The sequence below is a fragment of the Aptenodytes forsteri genome, unplaced genomic scaffold (genome assembly GCF_000699145.1).
Source record: "Aptenodytes forsteri isolate BGI_AS27 unplaced genomic scaffold, ASM69914v1 Scaffold1, whole genome shotgun sequence".
Lineage (NCBI taxonomy): Eukaryota > Metazoa > Chordata > Aves > Sphenisciformes > Spheniscidae > Aptenodytes > Aptenodytes forsteri.
The window spans coordinates 227,809-248,894 of NW_008795035.1; the positions used below are offsets into that span (position 1 = coordinate 227,809).

Here is a 21,086-nt window from a genome sequence, read left to right on the forward strand (position 1 = left end):
TTCTAATGATTCCACATTGAGCTACCCAAGGCCTGGACTGAGATCTTATCTTGAAAATAGGCCCAAATTGTACTAATTTGTTGTGAGGAAAATTTAAACCTATTGATATAATTTATTTATGTCCTTATTATATTACTACACCATTCCACCTGTAATTTGGTTAGTGAAATCAATGATAAAGCATCTGTGTCAAGTGACAGGTTATAGTGAATTTTCGCTTCTCTCCTTCATGTAATTAAAATTTGTAAAGTTCACAGAATCTATTAAGTTTATCACATGCAACATCGGTCATGACTCTGAGAGTGCTGATAACCCAGGTAAGAAAACTGCAAGCCACCTGGCTTCCTTCTGCTTGCTAAAATAAATAAATCAAAGAGGAAACTTACTTCCTTGTTTTTGTAGGTCTCTGAAAACAGCAGCCAATAGCATGAGTTATTAACAATTTCCAATGGGCACGTGATGTCACAGCAACCATTGCTAAGTCTCACATATTTTAGATTAATGCATTGTTTAAGCTAGTCACATGTCTAAAACCAGGCCTGCTTCCTTCAGCTTTCTTACTGTGCAATTTCCTGACCAACACGCAGTGCCTGTGACTCTTCCAATCTTTCTGCTAGCGTGAATCAGCAAAGAAAGAAGGCTAATTAACGTGCTGCACTCAGTAAGCAAATGCTATCAATGAAAATTACTTTAATGGGTGATTTGTGTGCTTTTTGCAATGCAGTCACATTAATTGAAGACTAGCAGGAGAAGAAGATAGCATAGTTAACGCCCATTAACCTGCTGGAATGAGAACAATGTCACTGATTTAGAAGCATTAGGTTCTACCTGTGGTGACTCTTGACAGTAAGAAGCGAAGATCTTAATAGAGCTTTTATTGCACTTGACTCCACTACACAGTAAATCCAGGATGCTGACGTTATGTATAATTTCAGTGTCTAGTCAAACACTGCTTCAATATGTGCTCTGCTTTTTGCTTTCTAAAGAGAAATAAATTATGTTGAAAGATGAATGAGAGGAAGAAAATTATTTTTTCTTGGTGGTGGAGAGGTGGCTTAATACATGTAGGTAAATAAACTTCCAGTACGATTCCTTCAAGACACCGAATTCACAGCATAAATCACCATCCATCACTGTAGTCATCAAAATAAAGGCCAGCTGGGTCACTGAGCTGTTCTTCTGCTTTTGTTAATCTGTTTTGTGTCATATCTATTTTCTTCCCTATTCTCTCACACACAGGTGCTTTGACTTTTGGGAGTATACGCATATCATTTGTGTAGATAACAGTGTCTATTTGGCTGCTATCCATCACAAAAAAAAAAATCTCTTTTGACCCATATAAGAATGGCTGTAATTGTCTTTCATTTCTTTTCCCAATACAGACTCCATGAGGAGTGGAGGAATATAACAACTATAAGAAAGAAGAGTGGATTATGGAATCTATACAGTCAAGACTTTTCAAAGAGCTGCAGTTACTGCAACACAAGCAGGCTTTTTGTTGTATTTTGGGTTTGGGTCAATGATTGATTTTCTATTCATGTGAATTCCACATCTGGTAACTTAAAAGCAGATTTCCTTGCTTAGGAATTGGGCAGTTGGAATCTGTATCTTGAGAGTAAGACACCCTTTCTAAGTGGGCTTCCTTTAGGGAAGAACTGTCTATATTTAGTCTCATAAAAATGTGGATGTGTCTGTCTCCAACAACAGATGCAACCACACTTGAATTTATTCTCTTTATAAGTTTAATGAAAGAGGTCCCACTGGGGACAATGACTAAGGCAGATAAGTAACCACCTATGTGATATCTTTTGGGTTGATATCCACATTCCAGTAAGTCTTCGGTGGTGCACAGGTGATCTCCTTCTGATCTAGAATCAAACACGGACTCACACATGACATTTTAAATTGCAGAAAATGCAGAATTTCTTTGCTGATGCTCGTTGAGAGAGGAAAAGAGCTTGAGCTTTATGTTTCCAGGACTTTTAGTTGGTCACCTATTGGACTGATTTTCCATGAAGCAGTCAGGCACTGAAACAATAAACTGATCTAAATTCTTGTTTATCTTTGCTGAGCTGCCACAATTGTGGTTGATGAGTATACTCAGTGTATTTGGAAAATCAAGGCTATCTTTTTGAAATGTTATTTCTGTGCTTTAAAGGAATAAATATAAATAAATGTTAATTTGAGAGCCAGAAACAAATCATCAGGATCTAGTAGGAGGATCACAGATGACAAAGCCACCAGCATGAACCTGAAATGATAGACAAGTGGGGTTGTTTATTACCGTAGCAGAACAGGATGCAAAATTGTTCTAGGAAGTGGTACTTTAGGGAGGCTTAATTAGATTTATGTTGTGTTCAGAAATGCAGAATGGCATATGTTCCTACTCCAGCATATGCTGTCTACCCATACCTAAAAGGGTCAAGACTGCCTATCGTTATGTGGCACTGAACCTTTATAAAATAGGTAATTTTAAAACTGCAAACAAATATGAACTTTAAAAATTACATTCATACAAAAAGAGCACCTCATTAGCAACCTAAAACTCACTTGAGTCTGATACAGTGCATAAGAAGCATGTGGATGCTCTCTGGGGTCTGGATCATGGGCTGTGAAAGCATAGTCAGTTTTGCATTTACAAATGCAAACATTTTAATTTACAATGTTATCATGAGACATGCAGTAGAAATATTCTGCAACTAGATTCTCGAGCATAAAATGCTTGCACAATATTCCTTTGGGCTAAGTGATTACATTCAAATTCTCTCTCTGTTGTATGGTAGAAAATTGCTTTTCTTTTAGTAGGAGCACATCGTTACCAAATGGAATCTGATCATTCTATTTTCCAAATCAAGAAGCTGTACATTTTCTCCCAGCCATTAAAGTTGTTCCAGGAGAAAAAGGTGATCTCACAAACACAAATAAAAACAACAGATAATAGTCCAAAATAAAATTCCTGGTGACAGATTGGGTGTCTTCACTACTCTTCTCCCCAAAGTCTGAATGCTCTTACTGAGAGACATGTCTGCAGATGAATCAGCAAAACAAGGTATATGAATATTTATTCTTCTCCAAGTATTATTTGAGATTACGTTCACTATTGATTTTATTCCTAACTTAAACAGGATGTGGCATTAAACAGTATGTGGCCTACCCCTCAAATAGGGATTGTTCATTATTAACATGCAACATTTTAAAATGTAAATGGACATGGTACAGGGGCAATGAAATCTTAGATTTTATTTCCTATGTAAATTACCTGTGACTACCAATATCTAATTCACTTCTTATTACACTTGCTGTCAAATGCCTGGTTTGCAGTCATCAACAGCAAGGAAATTTGGTGGAAAAGGTACAGAAGAAAGCAAGAACAAAAAGAGGACAAGCCAAAGTAGGTCATTTAACTTAAAATGGCTTGGTTAGAATTTTTGAGTAAGGATTCCTGAAAAATGGGTTGCAGTACTTGCCCTGCTCCATGTTAGATGTTCAGACTAAATTTACTTCCTTTTTATGAATATCTGTATGTTATGTTATTCACTGATATAAAAATAAAGCATCTTCTTTATATGAAAATATAACCTGTCCATTTCTAACACTGTTAAATGCAAAAGCTTTTTAAATACTCACATGTCAATTATATTGCTATTTTTGCAATGCTGACTTTTGCTACATTTGAATTTCTAAAGTCAGTTTCAAACTTTCTCTGGAAGATTTCAGAGTACTGGCATTCTCAAGAGATGAAGGAAAAGAAACTTCAAAATAATTTTTCAGTTGAGGTTGTCCATCAAAAATACAGTCATGTTGTATTGAGATAACCAGCTACTGGGGCTATAGTTAAGAGGAAACACTAATGCTAAATCAGTCCTGCTTTATTTCCTAAGCAAAACAGTAACAACAGCCCTCCCTTGGCATTAATAACTCTTGAGAATTCATCTCATAAAACCTTGAATTCATTTTGATACATACAGCAGGAACAATTCTATCATTTTAGAGATTAACATTTTGGTAAACTTTAAATCAAGTTATAAAACTATAATACTATGCTAGTTATATTACTTATTAACTTAATCAAGATGTAGAGACGTACATGGCTAAAGAGAAGCTAAACATGAAAACCCAAATATTCGTGAAACTCAGTGCATGAGTTCCTCTATATGTAGTATAGATATACATCACCACAGGGGAACTGTCAAGCTTAATTAATTCTTCTGTGCAATGTTGTTTAAGGCCCTTGGAGGAAGAGCATTAAAAACGTATATATTACAAATACATCCTCTACCTTTCTATTAGATGTACAGTACAATAATTCACAATGAGCTACATAAAGTGAAAGACATATTCATTGCAATAGCAGATGGTGTCATTATATCCTGCAATAAAAAGATTACTTCACATGTTTACGTGCCTTCATACTTATTATAATTTTTTTAGGATGTACTGTAAAGAGATGGAGGAAACAAGATACATGTTCTGATTAAAAATTCCATAATATCAGCTTTCTATAGGAAAAATTTTCTATATTTCTTCTTTAGAGGACTTATTTGGAGTCCTCTGCTTTCCTACGGCTGCAGTAGGAGCAGAATATAGTCCTTTTCACTGGCAAACTTTTCACTGGACAAATGAAGAATACATGATGGAGCTCTTGTATCCCCAGGCCTCTAAGCTCAGTGGTGCTGTGTTCTAAAGTGATCAGACAGTTACTTTAGTACGGACAATGTAGTAACAGGTTCTAATACCGTTAAAAACGGTTTGCATGAATTATTTATGTATACTATGGAAGTTTACTGTAGCCATTGCTGGTGTTCTGTGATGATTTCTGTACTCCTGGAAAGGAGTACAGAGCTTGTGAAACCCTGTTCTACCATCCCAATCCCATCTGGAACAGTGGAAGTCTTTCTGATCCTTGCCACGTATCAGTATCATAAGGATTAAGAAATGCATTAGCGGTAATACCAGTAACAGTTTATAAAATACTTATATCTTAATTCCATTGCAGATGAGAAGCACTTCAATGAGAATCAGACAGACAAAAAAGGTAACAAGAATTTGAAATCCGGAATGGGAGTGAAATGGAGAATGAAAGCATGAAGGCTTGGAACTCATCACTTCCCTCAAACACATTCTTGACAGCAGAGTAGAAAACCAGACATAATGCTACTTACGTCATAGCTTGATAAATATATTCAATTCCATAGCGTATTGCAAATTCATCTACAATTTCTTGTGCAGCGTCATCAAAGTACACCTTCCAGGCTTCATCACCTTTCACTTCAGGGATTTTTACAACACCATTAGATTTAACTTCCGTCAAATAATGGAATAGATTCTAAATGTAAGAAATGTTTCAAATAGGAATTTTTGGCTTTTAAGTGGCATTCTGAAAGTATATCCTATACAATAGTCATCAATATGTTCATTGTTAGGTTTTTTATTTATTTATTTTTCTGAATACTGGCACTAACTAGTCATCATTCGGTAAACAAAAAAACCCAAGACTCTAAACACATTTTTTGTAATGGAACTCTGGTAGTGCAGGCTTGTGATTCAGCGCATTGATCTATCTCCTTGATATAAGGTCACATCAGTTAACTGGCACAGACAGACTGCAACATAAAATGGTGCAGAAACTCTCTCGTCTCTTCTCTATCATATGCCCTTGCTAATGAATGAAATCGTGATGTTATAATGCTCACTACATAGTGCTTCAACTTTAAGTGGATCTGTGAGCAATAAATTTCAAATTCATTATTTAAGAACTATAAGTTACAGGAAACCTGTCAGAAATATTGCAGAAGCCTCTCAAGTAGTGAAAGGCATGCAATAAAGTTTAGGGTTAGCAACCTTAGGACCAAAGCTAGTATTTAATTTGACGTTATTGTCATAGAACGATTCTCAGATTACCTAGCTCCATATGTATCCACAAACTCAGCAGCAAATTTGATTTCCTATTTTCAGCGACAAAAAAAACCCCAAAACTTTGAAATAATTTCAGTTTTGCTAATTAGCTTGTAACTGTCTTGTGGGTTATCTTAAAGCCACAGAATTTTGCCATTTACTTCACAGGTCAAAACATTTGCAATATCAGGTCAAAATCTATGAGCCTGAACATTCAATTTTACAAATGGTGAACAATGGGATTTTGTGGATACATACTAGTGCTGAACTTTCAGCCATATATTATCTGTCAGCTTTCAGAAAGTACTTGTATTTTTAGAATAGAACTTCAAGGTGGATCACTGTTTGAGGGAAGAAGAATCAAATACAAAGAAAATCTTTTGAAAGACACATTGGTTTATCAGTGATGATTTTTTTTCAACATTGACAAAAGCTATCTAGACAATAGGAGAACCAGATTTTGTATTGTCTGTGCTTCTCCTGTTTTTTCTCCAAAATATGAATTAATGTAGCAGGAAAGAAGTCCTTTACAATTAATAGCTATATTTCTGTAATATATAGAAATGATTGTATCTTCTTGATGTTAGCAAGCATGTATGAAGCATCAAAATGCTAAAAAAAAAATACAATACAGGGAGAACTTGGCTGACTCCACCTCTTCTTTTTTTTAACTCTACTGGCAGGAATGATCTGTTGGCATTACATTGTTCTGCCTCTGACTCTGAACCCGATATGCCACCAGCAATACAAAGTGGGAAATCTACAATAAACTTGTCCTGAGGTGTAGCAGCAGTTACTTGTTTCGGTGTTCTAATGTTCTGTAGCCTTTTTTCCTTATCCATGCAACAACTGAATAGTAATTTCTGCATAGTATGCTTTCTTTAACTTCTCCAACGTACCTCATGTAGACAGGTGTACTGCACATGGTAGGGAGCAACTTTCTCCTCTCCTTTTATTTCAACATTGATTTTCAACCTAATGGCACCAGAGACAGCTGATTTATCTGTTCGCTTTTCTGAAGAGCAGAAAAAAAAATATATTAGTAACTACCAAGAACACATATATGTCGTGAAAACCTTTCATAAATCATTCTAGCTTAATAAGAATGTTTTATAAAGCCAGAAAGTCCTGTGTTGAGAACAAGAGAATTTTTTTTAATACCTCACATATATTCTTCTTCATGGCCTGAACCAACAAACTATGAAGTAAAGAATATTTTTTATTTTATCTGCCAAATTCAAACCAGGCTGCACAGCACTTGATTTAACACTTTTCCCTTTCAATAGAAATTATTTCCATCTTCTATCTGGTATCTCTACTAATTATTATTTTCATTATTGATATTTTCCTTTAGTTATGAAGACTTTAGCAACAACCTGAACTACTATGTCTGAGAGAAACTGAAAATGTTCTTAGCAGAACTCAATTACAGAGCTAAGCTGAATCTTACAGAAGAATTGATGTGAAGAACTTTGTTTACAATATCTGTACTAGTCCGTTTAGTTGCTGTCATGTGGAGGTTACTGATGATCTTTGACTCCAATTTTCACTTTTCCAATCCACTCTAGCAGTATAACTGAGTCAATAGGTATTACAATTACAATAGGTATTCCACATATCCAATTGTTTTGAGTATTTCACTCCTCTTTGATGTGAGAGGAGTATGATGCGACATACTGCAGTTGTGTCAATGTGTATATGTATCAGAATAAAATACGCCATTCTTTTTAGAATATTAGAATTACCACGAGCCATTTACCAATATTTCTTTTAAGATGCTGATTGAAAGGTTTTCATTCTAGATTATTCCTTTTGCAGAGCACATAGATTTTCAATGTTATTATCAAACTGCTTCCAGTCAAATAACTTCAGCAAGATTTGTTTTAAAAATCCATTTCATAATAATTTATATCAGTTTTTGTATCAGTTTAAGTCACTGAAATTTTTGAAGGAATAAAATTCAGAATCCATAATGACCCAATTATCTTACCTTTAAAAAATGTCATTATAAATAGGTAATAAAGCAAGGCTTTCTTTTCTTCATCAATAAGAAATCAAATAGTTCCCTGACACATCTGTGTCACTGGGAAATGAAACATTAGACAGGGAAACAAGGACTGTTGATTAGGAAACAAATGCTCTACAATTTCAGAAAATTATGTCACATAATTCACCTGAAGTTTTCACAGAGCAGGCAACCTAGACAAAAATGTTACTATCACGTTTTTATTATCAAATATAGGAGATTAACTTTTAAAGGGCTATTCCAGAACATTCAGTGCACCCAAAGAAATTTTTAGAATTAAAGAACAGTTGTATGCTTAGGTTTAGATAAAGGAAATATATTCTGAGACACACTTTCATTGATTTATTTCTGGTTTAAAGAATGATACTTCTTAAGGCCTGTCCAGACAAGAAAGTGCAGTCATTAAGGACAACAGAGAGCATTTTGAGCTTCAGCAGGCTGTCTCCAGTTTATGACTCTGCATGTAAAGACATTTGACATGTACAGAACAGAAAACTCAAGCAAGCAAGTTTCATGAAGAACCACAGGTGTAAACACAGTGAAAAACAACGATGATTAGGCCCAGAGGGGTATATAAATAATTTTTTTAAGTATGTGATAAAATGAATGTGGACAACAAGCAAAATATTTGCTAGATTTTCCTATGTATCTTTGTAGGTGTATTTCTCACAGAACGCTACTGTGGATGGACTAGTCTGAAACGTTGGGTTTTCTTACCTATTTTAAATTTTGCATTAAAATGAAATATTTTTCTTTGATATTGTGATTAGTCTGCTCTCTGTAATTGTTGTAAGTCTGGATCAAAACCAAGAAAGTATCTTTCATTTTTCAAATCAACCTGTAATATTTAAGATTTTAAAAGTTGTATATTAGTACCAAAGCTATATATTTTGAAGTCCCAAATCTACAGATGCTGAGATTCTACCTATTTTTTAAAAAAAAAAATTCAGTAAGAATCATACCTAAATTATACCATACATCCATTTCTCCACTCAGTGTTCTTACTTCAATGATTGTTTGCCCGAGGAAGTCTCCTTTTTGAAATGTTGTTTTACTCTAGATTTGATGTCATATGTCATATCCCATACTCTCACTTTTATTCTATCTGTAGAGTTATGGCATTCACTGTAAAAATAATAAAAAAATACAAAATGTGAGTGATACATAAGCTACGTACATTTGTACTGCTAATTCATTGTCCTTGATTTCTGTACACTTGCTTAACTAGTTGCATAACGTGACAGAATACAAACAACCTGCAACGTTCAGTGGAATAAAAGGCCGTACCACATTGCCAGGGACTACAACTATTATATATAAGAGAAAGTAAAGATATTAACTTGACTGAATTATATATACATATGGATTGTATTTAGGAATGTCATGAACTCCTCATTAAAATTATTAATTAATTGACAATGTGTACTTCTCGATGCTATTAGTTAACAAATATCTTAGGAAAGATACAGTTAGATCAGGTTTATTCATTTAGGAATGCTATGTAGTACATACAGTAGACCACAAAAGTAATAGCCTAGAATGTTATAATACAAAAAAGTGAGAAAATCTTAAAGAATATTTCCAGTATGTGGCAGGAAGTTTTTGAAAAAAGCCCAACAAATATGCACAAACATGACAGCAAGACAAGACAGGCAATCAGAAAACCCTAGGGAAATAAGTAGCTGCTTTCTTTAAATGATATATTACTTTTCTCCAAGACCTCCATTCCCTGGTAAGGAGAAGGAGTAGGGACAGACTACCATATACTAAAAAATTCCTTGCAAATTTAAGTGGCTTTCTAACCCCTCATGGGTTGAGTGGATTTGAGAAGCTACTGGATGTATGACAGAGTGAGGTGGCTTCACCTGCAATCTGCAGAGTTCCCAGTGGATAAAATTTTTTACTTCCAGCTCCATCCTGCATATATTTGCACAGAAATGGAAAAGAAACTCTACTGCTGCTTATTCCTATAAGCCACAATGAGGACTGTTTACTATTGGTCAGTGTTGGCTTTTGATTACTTCATTGGAATATCCTAACATTGACTGCTGAAGTCTGTGGTAGTGAAAAACTTTCTGATGACATTTAATGGCTAGTACAGACCTGGCATCCGTTATAAGCCATGTCATACTCACGCATCCGTACTAACCGGGTTTTTTAATATCCATTCAGTAATACTACAAAAATATTTTAAATATTACAAACCTTTGGTTATCTTTAAATATAGCTTTAAAGTGTAGCAGCAAATTTTCATCTTCAGCAAGGTCTTAGTTTGACACTAGATTAAGAGTTCTTACTTGAATTCTATTCCAAGCACTATCACTGCTCAGTGATCTGTCTCAGCGTTTCCAGCATTAAAACAGTAATACTACAACTTATCTCCCAACTGGCACCCCTCAGGGGTGTTCTAAGAATTAATTAGTGGTGGTAATGGGCTTTGGAAGTATAAAGTGCTTTAAATGGCATTATTATTGTCAAGGCCAATCAGTCACTAAAAATGGCATGCACAGCTTTTACTCTGCCTCACTGTGCCATCGTTCAGTATCACAGAAATGCTTGTGTGTGTCTGTATTCCAAATTTTAACATTGCAGATATCTCTGGTAATTAAAACCCACATTGTTCTGTGATTAGCAAAACTAATGAAGCCTAGTTTCCTTTTGTCTTATGACTGGCTTCCCTGATATCTAACAAACTGCAATCACCTATTGAATCTTCTCCCATAATTGGGATTTTCATAAATTACCCCTTCATATGGACTCCCTGGTGTCTATTATGGGGTGAGCTCACACTGAGGACATTGTTAGGGTCTCATCTCTGTCTGGCCACCTGTTTTCATAGAACATGATGGACGTAGTATTAGGCAATCTGTGAAATTTCTCTGACTGACCACAAAATTCAAAAGCTATTGGCAAGGACATATAAAATGTAGGAAGACACAGATGAATCAAATAAACATCTTTGCCTTTAGAAACTAGGCTAAACCCAGAAACCATTTAATTTTCCTAAAATGCAGCCCTGAATTATTGCTTAACATTGCTAGAGTCCTGAATTGCATTTAGCTGTGCACCCAATAGAAATATTAAACAGGGGATTTCTACAGTGGCATAGGGAGATCCATCACTGGTGAGGTATTTACGTGACCCTCATCACCATATCTGTGCTATTAGTAGAAATCTTGTTCCTGCTTTGCTTCTCAGGGAGATGCTGCATATAAAAAGTCATTGAATGGTACTTCAGTACAAATACTGCATTTTTATTCTCCTGAGACAACACCAATTTCCCTCTGCTGTACACTTAGCTGATTAAGGAATATTTATTCAGATGGTCAGGACAACTGCACTTTTCCCCGATATCTTCATTTGTCTCTCCCACATCTTTTTCTCCTTTAATCTTAGGTCAGTGAAACACGGTGAGACCTATCACAACCAATGGGTTTACTCACGTGTTCATCTTCGTGTCTAAACCTTTAGCTCTGCTACATGTTTGTAACGTTCCTGTGCAAGACCCCAAAACTAGCATAGATTTGTGATGCAAGAAGGGAAGGGTGGATGAACGTATTTCTACTGGCCTGCCCTGTGGCAGTGAGACTGCAGGGAGATTTACTGTTAAAGTTACAGTTAAAGTCTCTGCGTGATTCTGCTTACCTGCCTAGCCTCTCAGAAACAGCACTATCTAATGGGATGCACATTCTGCTTTAGTCACTGGTAACATCTGTGCAGAAGCTCTGTGGCTTTGCAAAGAGCACTGGGTGGGATTCCTGCTTACTCTGTCCAGGAAAATCAGCCCAGGGAATTCAAGGCAAAGACAACATACGCAATTTTCAGTGTTCCTCTTCTAGCCACTCTGCTTTATATGCTCAGCAAAAGTGCTCACTAAGGTGTGATACAGGAAGGTGAGCAGTGAATTGTTCTTTAGCACACAGAGAATGAAGATATTGATGCTTTTGTAAGCTTGAAAAGCTGCAGTATATTCAGAGATGCTAGATAGAAGAGATAGTTTTAATAATTTATCAACAATCTGGTGACATTACATTACTTCTGCATTTAAAGAATGCCGCACAGACATGAAATAATACTCACAGCACTCCTGCTTATTCTAATGGCTAGAGTAATAAAAAATGTAATAATAAACTATCTTTACTATAGTAGCCCCATGTAAATTTAATATTAGGTGCACTGGCATGACCTGATTGAACACCTCATCTAAGAGATCTACACCCAGTGTTAAAATAACAACTAATTGATACTATGCTACTTTCAGTAAAGAAATAAATGCAAATGAATGAAGAAGCTGGCAAAGAATGTATGGAGACTAATTTCCCACTGTCAAAATGAAATACATTCATCATAACAGCATTCTTTCCTTGTAGTCTTCAGTAAAAACTCTTACATCCACTAACAAATTTGCATACTCTGAATAGATAGTCTAGGTGGAGAGGTTTTTTTTTTCCCCTAAAGATGTTTAATTTCTGTAACTTAAAGAAAATAATTTTTCCAATAAAATACACTATCTTGGCAAAATTCTGTAAGCAATCAGCAGACAAATTAGGCTATGTTTGAGATGTAGAAAATGAACTTGACTGACAAGCCTTTGCAACACCTTTGCCTGTTCACTTCATTTTGCACATTTTGTAGCTTACCATTTTTTTTTCCTAAATCAACTTCTAACCAGTCATTTCACAAATGAGTAGCCTAAAAATCAAACATACACTACTTTTAATCAGAGCTCCAAAGAAGTGGAGAAAAATCTTTCCTGTCATAGTAAGATAGACAAATCTGTTTAGAACTGGTCTTGTATTCCCTGAGGACTCAGCAAACTAGTTCAAGAGTAGACAGCTAGTGGTAGAACAGCACTGAAGAACTTGTACTCTAATAGGAAACTGTTCAATGCCACAGATAAAAACCAGGTTCTTTTTAAAAAATATCCTCCAAAGTGACAGAACAAAGAAATGTAAAAAAGGGAAGCATTATACTGCTCTTACTCCAATTTTACAGCTGGGATAATGATTCACAGACAGATTAAATCACTCTACAAGTATCTTTCTCGCTCATAGTGCCCGTTCCTCCTTTTCAAAACGTATTTAGCCTTTTTTTTTCTCCTGAAGCACTAGCATGCATTTTTATTCCCAACAGTGGTTATAAAAAAAATAGCAAAGTGTGAGATAAGTTTCTTCTGTAAACATTCTCTCTGCTCTCCAATGAGGATCTCCAAGATCCAAATAATATTCATCTACATAACTTTCCAGAAACGTCAAATCCAGAGCCAACATGACTTGCCAAAGTTCCAGAGAAGTCACTCTGGTTGTTGATGGACAAACCTGAAGATCTTTTAATTTGTTTTCAATAGGCTACTGCAGCTGAAGACTGCCAGCCTTGCCAGCCTGCCTATGTAAGAGCACCTGCTGAAGAATCACTGTGGTCTACTGTAATTGAAGTACATAACCTTTGTTTTTTGCTGTATTTTGTTTTCAGTTTCTTTCTCTGGTAGCTTCTATTTCTGTTTAGCCTGTTACAAAAATACCTGAATTCTTTTTGGACACACACTCATTAAGGCATGTAAAGAAAACATGATACATACCACTTCATGATACTAACCATAGATACACTTATTATTCATATCATTATTTAAGATGGATATTGCTTTAGTTGTAGACCATTACATATACCTTAGACGTCTTCCACAAACTAAAGGAATAGATTTTGGAAGACAATATTTTGTTCTTTTAATTGCTATATTCATTCAGTGAGTCAACATTGACTTCATTGGAAAACAGATAAAAATCAAGGTGCTGCTTGGCTGCATGAACTATGTATGTGAAAAAGTAGTTCAAAACGTAACACAGATTAAAAAAAAAAAACATGGCAAATGACAGATCATTGTTTTTTGTAAACCCCCTTACAAACAACCATAAGGAATATATTTTGTATAGCAGGTAATGCACATGAAACAATCCAAGAGTTGAACCTTGCTAAATTCTTACTCAATTTTATTCCCTTATACTAAAATATCTCAGATGCCCCTATGGTCTAGATGGGGAATGGAAGTTGATAACAGAGATTTTGTCCTAAAAGTATAAAGAAATCACATGGTCGTGGAAGATAGTAGTAGAATGACGTTCAGGAAGCCATTTATTGCTATTGTTACCCTCATGTTTATTATTATTGCCATTACTGCAAGCCAGAACCAGATACATCCATGGCATTGCTATGAGAAGTCTGTCCACTCTGTTCTTAAGTGTTCAGAGATAGCTCCGTAGTCTCTCAGGAAATCTACCTATTCCAGTACTTCACTAGCCCCACTGTTGAAAAACGTTTTCTGCAGACTGATTTAAGCCTCTCTAAATGGAATTTGTGCCTATTACTTCTTGTTCTACTATAACAGTAAGCATGGAAAATAGATTATTCCTTTCCTCTTTGCAGGAGAAAGGATGTGTTTGAAGACATCCTTACCTCCGCTACTTGTCTCTTCTCTAGTCTGGACAGTCCCAATTCTTTAACAGTGTGGTCATGGGCCATGCTTTCTGATAAAGTAGAATGAGACTAATTATGCCTTTTCTTGCATTAGTTTACTCTGTCATAACAAAAAGAGAGTTGTATAAAATTAACCTGGATTGACAGCAGTTTGAAAAAAAAGACTCAGACCAAATATGCTGTGCCATGAAACTGAAAAACATTATTGCTGAACAAACAATTTATCATTTGAATGGGTTCTTCGAGGTGTTCTGCTCTTGTTTTGGGCTGAGACTGTGAGATACGGTTATTTTAATTAGTAGGATGCCTCTCAGAGACTTGGCTGCTTATTGAAGAATTTTTAGAATGGATAAATCCAGTAAACTAATTTGCAGGTTTCTATTACCCAATTGGTTTTGTGTAATATAATTCTCTGTTATATACTCTTGCTTATGAAACAATCCATAAGCTCTTTCAACAAATCTCACAAGACTGCGTTTAGGTATCACTGGAAACTAGAACACCATTTAAACAGTTAACCAATCCTGTTGTCTTCAGGTACAGTGAAGATTATACTTTTTACAAGTCAGTTCAGTTGATCAAGAATGTATAAGATGACAGTAGGAAAGGACTTTGGTAAGGTCCTCTTGTATTTATTTCCTATACATGGCTGCTTATAGTAAGTATTGCTTTAAATGAAGCCACAAATCACTTCTTTGCAGTATAAATAAACTGTGTGAGTTCTGCTCTTTAAAGTAATTCTAAGGAAAGAACATCCACAGCTGGATGCCTGAAGTAGCTGCCAGAAATTCTCACTTCTTCAGAAACTCTAAACTGAAATACCCGAAATATGAAGCAGTTGAACAGCTTCTCTGACCAACACAGAGACTTAACTATCATGGTCTCTAATCTACATCAATGCTGTTTGGTGCTAGATACTTTTCCCCAGTATTATCTGCTAAAATATATAGGAGTAAGAATTCTGAGCAACATTCTAGTTTGTTTGAACAAACAGGTATTTTTTTTTTTTCTACGAGCAATTGTAAATCTTCTCTCTGTTGGATTTTATGTCTGCGTTGATATTTTCAGTATATCACCAGGCAATCATCACGAACGTCAGAAATCAGACAAATTCTAACAGTTTAGTGATGACCATTACATTGGTCAGGTGGTAATCATAGTCTTCAATAAAACCCTTCCCATTGGTCTAATTTAAATCAATTAGATCAAATGTTTTCATGCACTGAAAGGAGTAACAGATATCCAATGAAGCTATTTATCAGAGCCATATGGTGGCCTAGTGACAGCCAAAATAGAAAGAATAAATTATGTAAAATAATAATCCTGCTACATGAAAGACTTCTGTATTATACAACTGTATCTGAGGCGTTAATGAGTGGTCAGAGGAAACATGATACCTGCAAAGCCTGCAAGGCAATTTGGAGATGTGTGCTTGCTGGACAATACTGCCAGAAAAAAGCAGATTTCCATATTTCAGCAATCAACTGTCGAAAATAGTCAAGAAAAGAATGAGAGTGGAGAAGAGTTTTATTATAGTGTATAGATCTAAAAGGTTGTACAAAGCTGAAAACTACACAACCAAAATATCTTTTCCTCATAACTAAAAAATAAAAATGCAGTCCCTTTTCCCATATCAGATGCCACGCACAACCAGAAGAGGGAAGGTGGCAGATAGCTGCAAGACTCTTCTTTTGCCCTGGCATTGAAAAAACTCTCCTATTACTGATGTTTTATTGAAAAAATAAAAACTGCTCTGCTATCTCCTTTCTAATAATGCCAATAGAAACGATCAAAGCCCTTACCACCTATACTACATTCATTACAGGAGCATCTGCTGGCCTATTTGCTTCTCTATCTTGTATACAAAAAAATATACATTTCAAGGAAAGATGTAGTCTTGGTTTTTTACTGAGATGCATGCAGCTGTACGAAAGCTCTACTTTAGTTATGGTTTATGAGTCCCCATGTTAAAATCTATGCCAGTATCCCATGGTCATTTAGCAGAGGGTTACATTATGTTTTGTTAGAAACATTCACTCCCTGCTTACCACACAATCACAGGGTTATGTGTGATTCTGCAAACTAGAACACTGCCCTCACTCTGTCTGCTACGACAGAGCAAATGCACAGTGGGGAGCCAATGTTTTTTCCAAGTCCTTGTTTTGGAACAGATGGGGAGATTTAAATGAATGTTTCGGTATTATGAGCAAATGTATGATTGTAAGATTTTGAGATATATTTTATTTCTGCAATTTATCATTTAGGAGTTATAATGATGATTAGTATTTGATTTTAAATAGGACTATCAAATATCACTAGTAGAGCCTAATTTAAGTGAAACTTTCTGAGTCAATAAATAGTTATATTGATCTACTTTAGATTTAATCTTGTGGTTAAACATTTATAGTTTATTTAATACACTTTAGAAATTCTTATATACTTTCAACTGAAATCCAATGCATTAAGTAAGTCAGGGAGATAACTTTGTTTTAGAAAGTACAAGTGCTAAAAAAAGATTGAAAACATATTCAGTTCAAAGCAGTTACTCAGGAGATTTATGCTACAGTAGTGTTAGGGGTTTCTTTATTAATGTTATTGCTAGAGCACCAGGTGATAGTAATACTTAGTGCTGGGTGAAAAAACTACATAATACTTTCAAGTTTCCAGGGATTTTATGGTAGCCCTGCTCACATCTTTGAGAAAATCCATTTAAAACTTCATTCCAAATTTGCTGAATTGCTCATCCAACTTTTGCACTATGCAACTCATACAATTAAATGCAAGAAAGTAATTAATCGCCTACCTTTGGTTACTCACAGTTGTTCAATGAGGTATGACACTTCAACTGTTACTGGAGTAACAAAACTTGAAAAGAAAACATGATCTGTATAGGGGAAGCCTGTAAAAAGTTTCTGAGTGTGTGTTTTCTCTGAATTAACTATTCATTTCTAGTACTGGCCTTTGAATCTGTGAAAGGAACGGGCATACGTTGTTTCATATAGTTGGAGTACCTAGTACCTTTTCCAGACAAACAGAAGCGGAATCTTGGGTCATACCTCTTTCAAACTCACTAGTGAAACGATAACCTCCTCAACAATAGGGTAGCCGATTTTAGTCAAAAATCAGGGAAGAGAAAATAGCTGTTGTGCTACACGATAAGAAGGTAACCTCTTGTGTTATGACACTGCGCCTTCTTGAAGAAAACAGAGCTCTATTTCAAATGCCTGAACCCTAACAGAAATTGTTTCCATGGTTTATGTAGATAGGAATAATGACAACTGATGTCTTCCTTATAGGAGGAAAGGAATGTAAGAAGAAACTAAACAATTTTATAGCCTGAAGACAATTATTTTACATTGTGGTGAGCGGCTATTTTGAAATTGTCTGTTGCACACAGTGATTAACTAGAGATTCTGAATCTTGACTGGGCAGTCTGCAGGATCCTGAGCTGTTCTGCTGCTGCTTTGTAAATTCAGGGTTGCTTATAAAAATGACACATCATTTTTATCATCACCGAAACAGGGTTTCATCAAGTTGTATCAAATTAACATCCAGTTTTGAATAGTACTATTACAGGCATAAACATATTAGGCTTTTATAATGTAGTACCAAAAGGTTAGACTATTATAATACATCAACAGTTTGCATATATTCTCAGTAAAAATGCAAATAAAACTGTTGTATTTAACAAACACTGAAAATATATATCCTTTTTTATTATTATAATTTCTTCTTTTCATAATTTACTATATTACTGCTTTCACACAGCTTCCATAAAATACCTACTAACTTCATATGATAATACTGCTGTAGGTGCTTTCAGGGTAGACTGGAACTTTTCTGAACAATTAAAAAAATCTGCCTAAACAAACAGTTCTCTTTCACTTAAAATTTAAAAAAAAAAAAAAAAAAAACTTAAGGTTTATATTATCCTTCTTAATTGACTTTAACAATAGTAGTTAAGTGCACATGTAATCAAGCTCAGAAAAGAGTAAATGCTGAAATACTTTTGCCACATGTGGAGGAATAACACTGAGCAAATTGATACTATTATCAGATTGGTCACATTCTCAGTCAGGAACGTGTTGTATCCTAAGGCCGTATTTTCAGGAAAGGAACAGTATAGTACCTGTGAATTGGAATTTCCTGTACGGTAACATGTCTTTCTGAGAGAAGTTCTGGGAACACTGCCAGAACTGGAACTGGCATGAAATCATATTCAAACCGTAGTCAACGTATTACAGACCGAAACATCTACTTTGCAGTCAGGGTTGAACTTCCCTGATACGCTGACAGCGAACTGAACCGTATCCAGTTCAGAGGCTGTGGCCAAAGAAAGGAGATGGGAGGACAGCACTCAGTCTTGGAAAGGACAGACATTACAAACAGCCCAGCCCAGAGCCTGAAGCATACCAGTTACTATCAAATTCCCCAGTTTCACCTAGGAGAATCGTAACGTTGAATAAAAACTCATTTAACTTGCACGATCAGTATCTGAGACATAGGAAGGCATTTATAATGCCAACATTCTGTATGTAAGGTCAAAGTCTGAAAACTGTTACTTAAGTTCCCTAAAAAATTAGAATAAATAGACAACACCAATAGATCCCCGAAAAGACATAATTATGAGCTGTATTACTACTATATGATAAAGCCACAATAAACGTCTATGCTCTCTCCCTTCAGAACTTGCTAATTTATTAACGCTATGAACATACATAGTATAGACAACAAACGTTTTAAATTAAGTAATTATTTCACTTGGTAGCATTACATTACCTAAATGTAAATTAAAAAAGCAAGAAACAATAGTATCTTCTATACTTACAAATAGAATTTTTCATCCCATACTGGATTCAAGTTTCCAAAAATAGTCTTTGTTCTCCGCTTGGTTTTGCCAACTTGCACAGTAACATATGGGTCACTTGAGCCAGTTTTGTCCTTAGCCTGTAAGCCCTGAGCACAAAGGACTGCAACAATAGGAGAGAAATGTGCTTTAGCCCTCATAGCCTTCATCACCAAGAAATAAATGAGACAGTGACAACAGCAACAGGAAACAAAGCCCTCAAACTGAGGGCTCCTGAAACAAAGCTTTCTGTATGAATTTTCCCAGCGTCTGTTACTCTGGAGATAGACAAGGCTTGTCTAACTACCCTTCTGGACCGTATAAAATTTACAAATATGGTTTAATAGAGTAATAAATTTAAAGATTCACTACTGAGCAAAAAATAAATACTGCTCTTGTCACGCATAATTCAGATACTCTTCTCAAACTTTGGTTTAATCAGCATGGTAAGTAATATAATGTTGTTGTATAACTTGGCTCGAGTCTAATAATTCCCTAAAATTTCCATTTTTCCCCCCGAAATAAATAAATAAATATTTCCAAAATTTTTCCAAAGATCCAAACTAAAATTTTCAAAATAAAACATCCAATTTTCAAAAATCTGCACTGTGGATTATGAAACTAAACATGAGGGGCATGGTTATGACTTTGTTATTTTTTTTCCCCTTATGTGAGAGATGAACCATGAGGATTTTCAGAATACTTCCTATTCTATCACAGGCAGGGTGACAGTTCAGATCAATTATCATTAACTGTTTATGTATTTGTCAGCCTTTCTGACAGTAAATGTGGTGTATAGTTAACGTATATGCATTTTGTGGCAAATATAAATACACACAATTTGTTTTCCATCATAAAATCATAAAACTGGAAATCTCAGGAGAAAGCAGAACCGTCAAATAGCAGCCTACCAAACCCAGAGAGCTGCAGCTGAAACACTTGCCATGGCTCCTAGCATCAGCAGAGCTTGGTTTTATTATTTTGCACATATTATTTGAACCATCTCAGTGGTAACATTTAGTTAACATTCTCTAATGTCAATCATTTTGGATAATGAAGCTCCCTCAGTGTTTTCAGAAAAATGATTACATAAAAATGGCACCTTCTTACTCAGCAGACCAGCTCGTGGTATGGGTTCAGTCATATCTGCTGCCTTCAGTGAAAAAAAACTAAGTTTCTGGTTTTTGGTGGTGGGGGTTTTTTTTGTTTTTGTTTGTTTGTTTGGTTGGTTTTTTTACACATTCCTGAAAAGACTCTTAGGAATGAACTAGAACATACTTTGTCTTCCCCATTCACTGTAAATCTAAAGGGAAATTTTTAGAAGGCAAGGAAGTATCCCTCTCCTATTTATGCAGGAGAATTAAGTAGCAGCTTAGAAAATGTCTTCCAGAATTGTTAACTATTATGCTGGCCTGAATACAAGGCAGCCTTGAGTATCTTTTAGAGGTAGAACTAAAAGTAAGAATATGAATTAAATATTTTCCCTGACATACCTCTCCATGTCCCCAGTGCTTGGTGTCAGCCCCAACATTCAACAACTATTCTTTTGAGTTTCATGCACTGTCCCACAACCTTCAGAATGGCCTCCCTTTTTCCTAAGCCATCTGACTCACAGTCTCAGGTTTTCCCTAGATTTCTTCTGGCACATATCTGCTATTCTGCAGCTCCACATACAGTTTACATACTGCCCCAAATGCGATTGGGCTTTAGTTTGGACTACAGAGCCACGTGTAGCTAAAAACACACCTGCCAACTCTCACAGAGTAATTCATTTATGGTCCAGTTGACAAATGCTTTTCTCCTCCCCCCGCGAATGACAGCTTTACATCTCAGCAATGGAAATTCCAT

At 35.5% G+C, this 21,086-nt stretch overlaps 1 protein-coding gene across 1 annotated transcript in view; it reads right to left on the minus strand.

Moving 5' to 3' along the window:
• UNC13C (unc-13 homolog C) overlaps window positions 1-21,086 on the minus strand; it is a 183,298-nt gene that overhangs the window by 94,845 nt on the left and 67,367 nt on the right. The window contains 5 exon segments of the mRNA XM_009276596.2: window positions 5,163-5,326; window positions 6,795-6,910; window positions 8,884-8,955; window positions 8,958-9,046; window positions 19,221-19,362. Coding sequence (XP_009274871.1) covers window positions 5,163-5,326; window positions 6,795-6,910; window positions 8,884-8,955; window positions 8,958-9,046; window positions 19,221-19,362 — 583 coding nt within the window.